Source organism: Ptychodera flava, chromosome 19 (assembly GCF_041260155.1).
Source record: "Ptychodera flava strain L36383 chromosome 19, AS_Pfla_20210202, whole genome shotgun sequence".
Taxonomy (NCBI): Eukaryota; Metazoa; Hemichordata; class Enteropneusta; family Ptychoderidae; genus Ptychodera; species Ptychodera flava.
The window spans coordinates 9,085,956-9,100,517 of record NC_091946.1 but is presented as its reverse complement, the minus strand read 5'-3'; the positions used below and the strand labels follow the sequence as shown (position 1 = coordinate 9,100,517).

At 38.1% G+C, this 14,562-nt stretch overlaps 1 protein-coding gene and 1 long non-coding RNA gene across 3 annotated transcripts in view; one reads left to right on the top strand and one right to left on the bottom strand.

Moving 5' to 3' along the window:
• LOC139118504 (uncharacterized) overlaps positions 1-14,562 on the bottom strand; it is a 263,409-nt gene that overhangs the window by 209,801 nt on the left and 39,046 nt on the right. The window lies entirely within an intron of this gene.
• LOC139118503 (uncharacterized) overlaps positions 1-14,562 on the top strand; it is a 35,922-nt gene that overhangs the window by 5,863 nt on the left and 15,497 nt on the right. The window contains exon 4 of the mRNA XM_070681817.1: positions 4,814-4,979. Within this exon, the coding sequence (XP_070537918.1) occupies positions 4,814-4,979 (166 nt within the window). The remainder of the gene's footprint in view (positions 1-4,813; positions 4,980-14,562) is intronic.

Genomic DNA, 14,562 nt, shown 5'->3' with positions numbered 1-14,562 from the left:
ATGTTTTGTTGACATTTGCTTTATAAATGTATGTAGGATCTACTTGTCCCATTGCTATAGAAGTTGATATGTATGTTGCTAAAGATGACCTCCAGTACCTAAGTTGGAGACCTTATTTGCTTTTGTCATTCTTGTTTTTCTGGTTTAAATATTTCTTTGTGGACCAAATCAAACTGAATCTGAATACACTGTCCTTGACGGTATTTTTTCTCAGAAATTCATTTGTGTGACAGCTTTGATATTTAGTTTTTTAGCTACTATAGACTATAGTCTATAGAAGCTATTGGGATGGGTATCCGTCCGGCGTCCGTCGTCAGTGTGTATGTATGTATGTATGTATGTATGTATGTATGCAGTGTTCGAAATAATCGGTGGCAATGGTGGCATTTGCCACCAAAAACTATCAATCTGCCACCAAAATTTTTTTCTGGTGGTATTTTTCTGCCACTAAATTTTGGGTCATCATGTCATCGATCCTACGGCTTGAACGAAGGAACACTGAAGGAACACGCGTTGTCTGACGGCGGAAAAACTCATTAGCAAAAAAAACCCCGAACTAATTGCGACATTTTGGCATGAATGAAAACATAGCGTGAATCCAAACTTGTGATTGGCTAATCTCCATATCGATAACAGCAGCTTTTGTTACACTTGACATGCTGTTGCCCTCTGTGATAGCCGCATATGCAGTCATAGGGCACAAGATAAAAGCATGTTGTGACATTTTGAAAACAAAGCCAAACTGCAGCCTGCATGAATTAAATAATAATAAATACTTGCAATTCATTAGCCAGTACAGGGCTCGAAAATTCCTATCGCCAGACGCCCGTGGCTAGTGAATTTTGCGTTCGGGCAAGTAAAATCAATATGCTTCCCGTCCGATGGGCAAGTGCACCAGCGGGTGAATTAACTAGGCCCTGGACAATTCAAGCTTGAAAACGTATTTCATTATGTCTGTACACGCCTACAATCATTGTAAGTCCTTCAACTCTCCAAAGTTTTTCTGAAAACCCTTGAAAATCCGCCCGACATCGCAAAATAATCGTTCTTGCTGTTGTAAAACACAAAAAGTCGTAAAAGTAGAGTTTTGCGACATGTTCACTACGACGACACGGAGTGAACACACTGTTTTGTATGTGTATGCCGTAAAGTGGCCATGGTATGCTCTTGACAGTGGTTGCCATTCTCTTTGTGCAAGTGTATGAGTTGTATGACAGTCGATAGGCTTCACGCGATAGTGTAATTGCACCATGTGCTTGGTAAATGGATGTAAACTTATGTAAACTTATGTAAACTTATTCGAAGCCATGCTTACTGTTCAACGTAAATCAACACCCAGTTGAAAAATTACAAGTTTACATCGTAGTCGAAACGGGCTCAGCCGACCGAGGAGGCCACACATTGCAGCTACGTTGTGCATGAGATGCAGACAGTTTCAAATTACGTGACCTTGGTTGTTGGGAATCGGCTCTCACTTACAGAAAACAAATCTACACTGAAGAGTAACGGAAACGAAACTTGAATCTTATCTGCTCTCTTGACGAATACATTTATCAAAATAAAACTTTGACAGACTGCTGTGCTCAGTGAGCAAACATGTAAACAGGTAAAAGGGTTGCAGATGTACATGTGCACATGCATTGGCAGATAAACACCAGCAGAGCAGTTGTTTGTGATGTCAGCTTGATAATAAAGAGCAGCAGCCAGCCATGCACATTGTAAATCACACGATCTTATTACTCTTATGCAAAGATTTTCATTTGGATTAGGTTGTGGAAAAATTCCAAATTCAAAGATGTTTTAGATGGCCAAATCTACAGAAAAGACTCAAGTATTCTCACATTTCTTCTGCGACATTTCAAATTTGGTAATAGTCCTTCATTTTAACAAGATGTACATGTAGTTCATGTTTGAATATGTTTTTTCCCTCTTTGAATTCACTTCATATGGTCAAACTCTTGCTCTCTGTTACAAATTACTGGTACAGTTATTAGAAATTTAGGGCAAGTAATTTTTCCTCTTGGCCAAGTAAAAATGAAATTCACTTGTCCCACGGTTAGTAAGTTTGAAAAATTTTTTTTCGAGGCCTGCAGTGTGGGTTGACTTTTTGTGACGTGTACTCACCATATTTTCAAGAATTTATAAATTAGAATGAGTATGTGGCAATAATGACAAAATGTTGTATTATACCGATCACATGATGTGTTAAACTGCCACCAGATTTTTCATAATTGCCACCTGATTTTATATCCGGTGGCAAACTTTTGCCACAAGAAATAAAAAAAGTATTTCTATCCCTGGTATGTATGTATGTCCGTTTGTGAGGCGTCCGTCCACTCAAATATCTTGAGAACCGCAGTATTTACTGATTTGATATTTGTTGTGTAGATGAAAAATATGATTTTGAGAAACTATTTTTTTTAATTTTTTGATATTGTTGAAAATAGGCAAATTAATGCCAAAAAAGGTGTTTTTGGTAAAAAATCTTCTTCTTCATAACCGCTGGTCAGACAGCTTTGTTATTTGGTATACAGGTCCCTAGGGGTAACCCAACTTAGACTTGTTCAAATTGTGATGAAATATGCAAATGTGTATTTTTAAGGAATTTTTTTGTCATTTTTGGTCAAAATTTGACTTACATTGTATGTAATTCTTGTACTGTATAAACCCTATCAATTCACCCAGAAAAAAAATAATTAATATGATTTTAAATAATTGAATTAATTAGGAAATCATCAAAGCCAAAATAATTTTAGTGTAGAATTATCAGAAAGTTCAACTTTTTTTGACAGTTCATAGTGAAATCTTACCATCTTGGACGATTAAAACATGTAAAGGCAACTTTCCTGAATCCCAACTTTGACATATTCTGAACCGTCATTTATTGTGCCCTGTATGTTATCTAAAAGAAATTGCTCAAAATAGTCAATAGAGATAGAGATAGAGATAGAGAAAGTTCTAATTTCCATTTATGGTTGACTTGGTAAGGATAAAATAAAATTACTTTTTGAGGAAAAAAATAGAGTGGTCAAAGTGATAGGTTTTTTATGGTAAAGCTGGGCTGTATAAAGATTCCTCATGTGCTATTTATAGCAATTATGCAATCTGTGTAAACAGTGCAATGAAAGTGTAACATGATTCCTTATAATGCTTTTGATGACCTTGAACTTCTTAAATTTCAAACCTTTGTCTCTTCAGTGTGCTTTCTCTGAGTATGTACAGTCTCAACTTATTAAACAGAACTCACAATGTTAATCAAAGATATCCACCTTCTTCATCAATACATGTGTCACAAAAGGTTATTCTCTACATAACTCAACAGAGCTCTGTCAACTGTTGAGTTGCTTGTTCTTTCAAAACCGCTGGTCAGACAGCTTTAATATTTAGTTTACTTGTCCGTAGGATGACCTTAGTGAGATAATTTCATACAGTAAGGAAATACGTAATTTTGTATCCATGTCTATAGTAGCTTCAGGGACTTTGGCCCTATGTTTTATAATAAACATTAGTTTCATTAAAAAAAGTGTGTTAACTGTGTGCTTGATCACTATCTAAACCCTAATCTATCACTGAGATAACTTTTAAATAGTTTTAAAATTCTGTGAAAAAGTACACAAAATTGGCCAACGAATTTGTGTGCTGTTAGTTTATTCGGCACTAAGGTGGACCTTTAACCTCTATAAGGGTGACATTTTTTATTTTTGTTTCTCATTTCCCGACCAACCGTAAATTTCAGGTCGACATGAAAATAAAAAACCTGTAAAAAAATGTGTCTTTGCACCGCCTCTGAGGCAATCATCCTTGCAACAGCGCCACCATCATGAACCGAAAGACAAGAAATTGAAGTGACTGAAAGGACAGAACATTGAACTGAACAAATACGGGTTTTTTTTGGTTACTTGTCTTTTTTATTGCGACCGCCAGCCCTGCCTGAGTAATTCCTCTGGAGATGAGAAGCAAAAAAATAAAAGGGTCACCCTAACTTAAGTATAACTAATAACAACAGTGACCACATCCATATATATATAGTAGTTAGACTTTGTTTCTACCATTGGCCTAGACTGGTGTAGTCACTTGGCTGGCCCCAAATCACTTGGCTTTTCTTGACAGCAATTACTGGCCGGCCAAGAGACTAGCGTAAATGCCCTCTAGTGTCAGAAGTGGTCTTGGCCTGTGTTGACTTTACTGACTATGAGAGCAAACGAGTGACAAGAAGTTTGGATTCATGCAGTGACAATCTATCACAAGTAATAGTATTGAATTGCACGAAATAGTAATTGAACTGAAAACATGTTTTCTTGTCTTGTTACAAACTGAAACTGAGGTGAGCATTGACATGCTGAAAATGATCAGGAAGTAATCAACCCAAATTTCCTGTAAACAGGTCCACAATCACCATTGACAACAATTAATTTTGGTCAAACGATGGTGGCTGAGTATTATGTACACTGTTGGAACATAACTGGCAAAAATTGTAAACATGCTTGTAATGAGGTATATACACCACAATTTTTATTTTTTAATTATTCATTAGTAAGGAATAATGTCTTTTAAATAAACTCCCCAAAATTTACTTATACTATCACATTATTTACATTTAGAAAATTTACACAACTCTGAATACTCATTCATTGGTTGGCATAATTTATAACTTGTGTATTCCCTCATTAAATACATGTACCGTCTGTTATGTTGACAAATATAAACAGTTTTGGTGACATACATGTACTGTCCTCCTTCATGTATGTACAACCAAAACAAAACTTGAACATATCAACCTTCCACTACAATAAATGTTCTTCATTTTCTCCAGTTTGTTATAGGCCAAGCACTGGTACTTGTGGCTGTATGATGTATTATGACGGGCAAGAAGACTTGCTTTTCAATTTGAATAACAAGACCTTTGTGCACTATGGACTTCTACTAAGCTGTCTTCATTTAATGGTAGAAGGAAGAAATCCCTTGGCTGCCTTCCATAGGTAGGTTCTTTGATGTTTTATAACTGTTTCCGAATGTAGCATATAGAGCACACGCCTGTAGACTTGAAAAAAATTACCATCTCATTGATAGGATTTCCCTGTGTGAAATATTGATCACTTGTTGATACTTGAAATCAGTTGCTTTTGCCACATATTTACATGTCTGTTTTGCTGTAGAATGACTGAAAAGAAAATGCATGACCTACAGGGCATCTGTAATGGTATGCAGCAGTAGTGATGTCACACAATGGGTATATGCTCATTTAGCTGATACATACCATACATCACTTATATCTTCACCATGAACTCATGAACTCAAATTACCCTTCAAGCTTGCATCCTGACGCGACGTACACGGTCAAATGTTTCGTACGATGCTTGCAGCGTTTGTGCTGGAAAATGTGGATTGCAGAAAATAACATAGACTTATTTGTAAAAATGACTAGTTATTAGAATAGTAGGCTACATAAATTATCCAGTACATATTTTGGATCGATCACAATGAACACCCGCATGTCGAAATTCTTGGTCCTTCGGGAAAACCGTCGGTCTGGGATCGCAGGACTGACGTGACTTTCGAAAGCGTCCAGGGTCAACACAGCACCCGGTCGGTCACTAGCTTTCGCTACACGTGGCAAAGGTGTAGCGATTATTTTTCGCCATATCGGACATTTATTCGCAATTTGCGACTGTGGCGAATGTTAGTGCGAACCTTGCATCTGTGCAGCAAATGTAAAAGCTGTCTGTCCGGCAGTTTTAAAGATAACAGATTTTTTACGATCTTTTGACAAAAATGACAAAATTGCCCCCAAACGGTAATTTTGCCAATTTTGTTGTGATTTCAACAAATATTTGATGGGTGACAACCTTGCAAATATCCAACCCAAATTTGAGATCAATTGGGCCGGCCGTTTCAGAATATGATAATTTTTACTTAAAATGAGAAAAATAACCAAAAATTTTAGCATAGTTAACAAGTCATTGACAATGACATAGTCCCCACTTGTAATAGGAGTATTAGTCTTGATGGGGCAGGGAAATGTGGTCATTAAGAAGTATCACTGGAGTGTATATGTTCAAATCTATGGACACATAGGTCTATGTCATTGTTCCCAATTTGCAACAAGAGGCATGTCTAAGTTATGGTTCTAAATCGGGAAAAAAGATCAGACCTCTAGCTACAGTATTGGCCAGCCAAGAAAAACATATGGGCATAATAAATGAGGTACAAGATGTGACATCTTAAGGTCTATTATTCTATCAAAATTAAAGCGTATAGAACTTGTGGTTACTGAGTTATGCATATATACGCTTAATCAAGGTCAAAGGTCATCAAGGTCACGTGACATTTCAAAAAAATTGTAATGCTAACTAATTCATATATGCCAAAATTCAGACCTCTGGCTCTATTGGCTTGCCCACAATTATATATGTGCATTATTAATAGAGGTAAAGCATGTGCTGTCATAAGGTCTCCCATCCTACTAAATATAAAGGACATAGCACTTGTGGTTACTTATTTATTGCCATAATCGTGTATTTTAGGTAAAAGGTTATCAAGGTCACATGATATTTTGTCAAAAATTTCTATCCTATAGTCTATCCCTATTTACCAATCATACATCTAGCTCTATTGGCTCGCTCAAAATTAGATATGCACATAATTAATGAGGTACAATATGTGGCATGATAAGGTGTCCCATCATACCAAATATGAAAGGTGTGGCACTTGTGGTTCCTGAGTTATGGACAAATATGTATATTTGAGGTCAAAGGTCACCGAGGTCGCATGACATTTTGTCAAAATGTTGTCTTGATAAGTTATCCCTATATATACCAAAAATCAGACCTCTAGCTCTATTGGCACGCTCAAAATTAGATAGATATATGCATAATTAATGAGGTACAATATGTGGCGTCATAAGGTGTCCCATCATACCAAATATGAAGGGTGTAGCACTTGTGGTTACTGAGTTATGGACAAATATGTATATTTGAGGTCAAAGGTCATTGAGGTCACATGACATTTTGTCAAAAAAATTGTATTGCTAAGTTATCCCTATATACCAAAAATCAGACCTCTAGCTCTATTTGCTCACTCAAAATTAGATATGCACATAATTAATGAAGTACAAATTTGTGGCGTCATAAGGCGTCCCATCGTAACTAATATGATGGGTGTAGCACTTGTGGTTACTGAGTTATGGACAAATATGTATATTTGAGGTCAAAGGTCATTGAGGTCACATGACATTTTGTCAAAAAAATTGTATTGCTAAGTTATCCCTACATACCAAAAATCAGACCTCTAGCTCTATTGGCTCGCTCAAAATTAGATATGTGCATAATTAATGAGGTACAATATGTGGTGTCATAGGGTGTCCCATCATACCTTATATGAAAGGTTTAGGACTTGTGGTTACTGAGTTATGGACAAATATGTATATTCGAGGTCAAAGGTCACCAAGGTCACGTGACATTTTGTCAAAGTGTCTGAGATATCTGCGTAAATGGATGGACTCATGGATGGACTCACGGACGGACATGACCCAATCTACAAGCCCCCTTGACTTTATTTATGGGGACTAAAAACTGTGTAACTGCATCCTTTTTGGATTTTGAATACGATGAGACACTAGATTTTTATTTTTCTTGGCCTTATACATGGGAGTCTATGGACTTCCTTATACATGGGAGTCTATGGACTGCCTTATACATGGGAGTCTATGGACTTCCTTATACATGGGAGTCTATGGACTGCCTTATACATGGGAGTCTATGGACTGCCTTATACATGGAAGTCTATGGACTGCCTTATACATGGGAGTCTATGGAGGTGAAAACTAAAAAGTCCTCTAACACGGCCAAATTTGATCGCATTGTGAAACAAATCGACGTGCATCTGTATGAGGTAGGGTACTATCCTTGTACCAAGTTTGAACAAAATCGCTTCAGGCGTCTCTGAGATATCTGCGTGAACGGACGGACGGATGCACGGACGGACGCACGCACGCACGCACGGACATGACCAAACCTATAAGTCCCCCCCGGACGGTGTCCGTGGGGACTAAAAATACAACATTCAAAATATCTTCATGATAAACATACGACTGCATAAGGTCCGCCTAAGGTACTTGCACAAAAATTTTCAAAGCAATCAAAACGGTGGTTCTTGAGTTTTTCACATTTTTTAAGCTTATTTGCATAATTTGGGCAATGCAAACTTTACTTGAACAAAATCCCATCTATAGCCTAGGATGCATCCACACACCAAATACCGAGCTAAAAAGTGCAACATTTGTGAGTTTTTGATATTGACTGACCAGTACATACATACCTACACACATACGCCATCGATATGAAAACCTCAGATTGGTATACCAAATGTGAGCTAAAACAGGGGAAAAGCTACTGGGCATAGCAGATAGCACAGGTTATTTACACCGGATAGAAGTGTTTCAGGTGTTATATATGTACTCTGCTATAAACAACACTTGATCATGCAATACTGGTTTTTATTGGTTTTGCTGGAAGAGGAAGGGATAATCTGAGGTAAATATCATCCAACTTTCATCAGATGCCACTCTGCAATTAACAGTTTACCTATGAAATTCACACGGGTCAGTGATGCAGAAAATAGCCAGCAGAGAGCAAAAACAATCGGCTGTTGGCCAAAATTTGCCAGCTGTGAAAATTATAAAGTTCCATGAACCAGTCATTGTTGATGACACAGTCACCACTTGTTAATGGGTACTTAAATTACAAGTCCTCGGAGAAGATAGCGTCCTCTTCATTAAACGGGAAATTACAGGACCGCGGTGCACAATAGGGAGATTTCTGATGACACAGAAATTTGCATACAATGAGTTTTTTAATTCTCATAGCATCGCTTTTACCATATGATGAATTTAAATAATCATGATGGGCACTTTTGTAACATATGCAAAAGAGGGGTCAAATGGTCTACATGGAACACACTTCCGACAAAAACGGAATATTTTTTTAGTTTATTTTTTGACTCAAGTTTAGTCCCTATATATTCACACAGGGCTCGAAATTAGCGGTAGTCCCGCGTCCACAGACTACCAACTTTTTCCTGGGGCTACCAAAGTCCACGACATGGTAGCCCACTCGGACTACCAAAGCGTGGGACATGAAATACTTGGCGTGCGATGTCCGTCACTTTCGGACGAGCAAAATGCAGTCAACATGCAGTTTCATTTGTTTGAAGCAATTATCTTTTCATCTGTGAAGAGTTTTTTCTGGTGACTATTACAATTTTCACAGCTATTTTGTTGTTTTCACAAGATGCAGAGCGTTTGATACGAGAACGTTGAGTTGTTTTTCCGTGTGCAGTCTTTGCATGCCAGTTCACACTATGCTGTTGATCGGCAGCATACAAGACGTACTTGTGTCAAGTTTTGGGGTTTTGATGCTGAAATTTCACAAAACTGTCACTTCTATATCAAGAGATTGTATAATCAGTTTGATTTGAAATAGTAATATAAAACACTGTCTTGCCACTCTTGGCTGAGTTTCGCTGTCTTGTATCTATGGTTGTCGATCAGTATCAATGTATAACGTTTTGTATAGAGAGACTCGGGTGTAACAAGGCATGCCAGTTCATAAAGATCATGAGAATATTTTTTTTCTGTTTTTTCTTTACTCAAGTTACAATTTCTTTGGATGTGTAAGCCGATTTTGAAAGTGATAGAAAGTGTTAAAATGTACATAAATTAGCATAAATTAAGCGTTCGTGACACATAACATGGGGTTTCTCGAGTTGAAGCCCCTAGTTTTGCTGCTATTTTGTGTCGCTGAACCGGGGCTTATACTTGGACGAGTACAGTATCCCTAAACTAAAATATTCATGGACTACCAGCCACTGGCACTGGGCTACCAACTTCAGAAAATGGTAGCCCAAGTGGACTACCGTACCAGGGTAAAAAGTTAATTTCGAGCCCTGTCACAGACATCATATACCGGTACGATATTCAATGACAATGAACGCCTGAAACATGACAAAATTATGGGATTCGGGGACCAAAGACGGCATGTCCGATCAGTAGCGTGGCTTTTTTACATTTGCATAGATTTATGATAATGCGGCTTTTATAGGGGAAGTTCCTGTTTAATTAGGTCTATGATTAAAAATACTGCCATACAGATGGTGCGTAATGGCTGAGAATGAGTTCCATGGTGGTGAAAAAATAAAACCAATGTAGGCCACCATCATTAAATGAGTCAATTAGTAATTAATCGACAGGATGTTGCCAAACATTTTTGAAGCCTATCATAACACTGATAGATTATCGCCAGTACCATATTTTGTAAAGTTTGGTGCAGTGCTTCTTGACATTCACCCTAAAAACAAAGTTCATCATGTAAATGCAAATTAGCAATTAATTCAAATGGATAATGCTAAGTGCCATTGAATTGTATTTACAACACAATGAGATCAACATCTGTACCAAGTTTCATCAAATTTGATGCAGTATTACTTGACAATTTCTGTAGAAATTCTATATCACTTTAATTGAATTTTGTGATCAGTTTCAATAGAATTTCTACAGAAAATTTCCGTAAGGGTTCAGGCAGAACATCATGACAGAGGTTAAAGAAGTATATCCGCAGTTAATTCGATCCAGAAGATAGAGGCTATGTTGACCACTTGTCCAATTTCTTCTGTGGGCTCCACAGCTTAGTTCACATCACGCACTGTATTCTCTGTGTTAGAGAAAGACAAAGGAGAACAAGTGGACGTTCCAGCTGATTGCAATCTCTACAATGAGCCCTCAACACTGGCAACTGTGAGACTTACTTGCAAGGCATTTGCAAGAGGAGCCAACGAGAAATGTGAGTGCCACCAACAGTTCACAACCTTCCTAAATTCCAAGTCTTTCCTCCATGACCACCATCCACCTTCTTTCAATTCCACTAACACCATACCGCGGCAACAGATTCAACATTTTGTTCTCCAATGCAGGACACATGTACTTTTTACACAAAGAAATCCTCACATTCCTTCACATTCATAATACTAACAGACTGACACAAACAGTACAAACACATTTACAAAACACATTCTTCATTGCTGGTTGTCGGGCCCTTGGATTTATCTCAAAATTTGTGACAACTCCACTTTGGCACACCATGGAACAAGCACACATACACATTTTGCACATGAGCACATATTACACAAAAATAGTACAGTTCCTGGAGACAGCAACACAAAACATACATGACTTTATGACAGGAAACCTTACACCCTTTGAAGATGTTTCAATAAACAAAGACTGCACATACACAGCATTAGTTCAACCCAGCCCCGAGTAGGATGCCGACACAGCCGCTATATTGGGAACTCTGATGCCAGCACTTGCCAAACTTCTAAGAAACGAATTTCAGACATTATACATGGAGGGGAGTTGAGTACAGTGACAACTGAAGAACATAATGAACAACTTAAAAGTGTTGACAAACACAACAAGTATGATGAACGAATGTTTGGGATCATGGATCATCTGATGTGGTTCAAGACTAACATCTCTGTACTTGCGAGTGAAGCGTACACCATGTTCTCCATGAACAAGACACATCAGTGGTTGTTGGCCCACAAGGAGGATGATGAACGCAAACTGGTAGCTGCTGCAGGTAGGGGTGTCAAATCACTCAGACAACAATATCAGCATAAGAAGAATTAAATCTACCAATGAAGACAACAACAAATTCTCGAGGCTGTCGAAAAACGTGACAAGCACCTTGGAGAACTTGCAAATATGGAAAAACAGACGACTAATAATATACTATCATACAGGCTCTGGCAAACACCCACTCAAGTTGATGTGGTGTTAGAACAACTGAAAACCATCGAAGATAAGGAAGAGGCTTTGAAGGCACAGCTGAGATTTAGGAAAAATATGGTATTCTAAAGCAAAACACAGAAGATAACACAGTTTACAATTTCTCACGCAAGGAGGGAAGCAAGAGGGTAAATTTAAAATGGCCGGAATTAAGATTGAATGTCATCAAACTGACACAACATGCAGCAGACAAAGAGACACCATCACCAGATGAAGCTACTTATCTTGTTGGCAAGAAAATACGACACACCTTTGAGGAAAACGGCCAGCAGGTGACCTTCATTGGTGCTGTTATTTCCCAGGTACCCCATTTTCCTACACTAATGCGTCAGGATTCTATTAAAAGCAGTAAAACACATACTAACTGAACTACTAATAAATAAATGGTAAGTTAAAATGCAGGAAGATTGCTACCAGCAGTATTGGTCAACATTACCTAACCACCAGTATTAACCATTGTCTACACACAAAACACACACACTTAACGAGGTAAGGCAATAAACATTAACAACACACTCAATTAAATGTTACAGTCAAATATATTATTGTAGCTTTTAAAGACAGGTATGTATACCAAACCCACAAACCACTTTTGAAACCTCAATCACATTTTGTACACTTCGGGTGCCCTACACTAAAAAACAACAATCACCAGGAAATCTCTTTGCAAACTAAATACAAAATTGCTATGCCTGTTAATATCATGGACAAAATGTTTAGTTTCATTTCAGAATGACATTTCCAACACTTTTTTAAAAACCCACATCATTTTCACTTCTATACCCTTAAAGGCCTGTGTTGGTGTCAGATTGTCAGGCAGGGAAATCTACTTACTAAATTACAATTTCAATGGAAACACAAGGCCATGACCCTCCACAATCCTCTTATAGACTAAAACAAACTTGGTCCTTGGGATCAAATCCCTTGCCTTTCAAAGATGTGCTTCTTTCTCTCATTTTGCTCAACCAAACCTAATAGCACCCAATCCACCGTTCAGATATTACCCCACTCTAACACCAACACAGTGTTCTCCCGAATAAGGTAACAGGGGCGTGGCGCTCTCTTGGAAATTCCGAGCGCCCCCTTGCCAGAAATGAAAAAGATTATCTTTTTTGAAACATAAAACAATAAAATGTACGGGAAAAAAAGTTGACAGTGATTTACAAGCAAAATGCGAGCGTGAGCCTCGATCCTGCTGACTGCAAACGTAATTCTCATCGATCTTGCAAATCTCGCGAGTTTGTGATGTCATCCGAGATCATAAGCCCATGTGCAACTCATCGAACAGCCATATTTGCATGGCTCAGTCCGCAATGTTACGTTAGCCACGGTCACTCCATAGGGACCGTGCATTAGGTAACGGACTTAGCTGAGTAAACATGGCAAGGAGCTTGAGGGTAACCAAGGACAGCAGAGTACACTGAAGTTTTTATAGGAGGTTAGAATTTCGTTTGTGTATTCCTTCCCAAAGCAAACAACCTAATGTTAGGCTCGGTCGGACGTGTATGAGGATGAGAACACGTGAGTGTTACGGTGATAATTTTGACATCGATGCATAAATGTATGTCTCTAGACTCGCTATGTTTTCGTTTTCAAAAAATGTAATCTTCATTGAAATCCATGAACTGTAATAAAAATTATGGAACACTGTTTCAGATCTCTTTTCCTTTGAGTTTTTTATACGAAAAAAAAAGCTCCGCAAGCCTGAGTTTTATGGTCACCGTGATAATTTTGACATCGATGAATAAATGTATGTCTCTCGCTATGTTTTCGTTTTCAAAAAATGTAATCTTCATAATTGAAATCAGTGAACTGTAATAAAAGTTATGAAACACTGTCTCAGATCTCCTTTCCTTAAGAGTTTTTATACGAAAAAAATCTGAAAAAAATACTCCCCAAGTGCCACCAAATAACACCATTTAATCTCTGTTTTTCAAAAGCTCCAAGGGCAGGAGGGGGGACACCCCCCTCCTGACCTCCCCCCGCGACCGCTAAAGCTGTCGCTTATGGTGCTTCGCACCACGTCTTCGCCCTCTTCTAAAAAAATCCTGGGGAGAACACTGCAACATATCTCTCTCCCTACAGCCAAATCATCACAGATGACTGCAACGTATATAATAACCAAGTAGATGACGCCATACCCATTGATGACCTCCCATGCACAGTCCAGGCCACAATCAGGTGTAACTCCATACTGTCGATCACTCCACCAGCTACCAGGAGCAAGCAAGCACCAACAAAGGACAAAAAAAAGAAATAACTCACCTTTTGACAAAACGCTGGGTGCACACCCCTTATCATGACCCCAGTGACATTTCTTATAGTTAGGAATACACAGTTGTGTATATTTTTGCCACTTTGAGTGAAAAAACTTCTTACCAAAAAAGTTTCATCATAGCTTTGCAGTTGGCTGTATACAAGTCCCTAGACACAACGTAAGCTATACTCCAAACTAGGTAAATAATTTTGTATTTTTCAAGGCAATCTTATAATTTCAGACTCAATGACTTATACCCAATCACAGATGCCTTGTAAGACAGTTTTCAATCCTGGTAGTAAATGTACTCTTCTTTAGCATCAATCTGTCATCACATTCAATTTGATTTTTCAGTTCACACACTTATTTTTAAAACTCCTCTAATTCATCATAATTGATGCTATGGTGACAAAATGTCAGTCACTCTCTCAGCACTCCCAAGACTTCCAAACAGTGCTAGGCA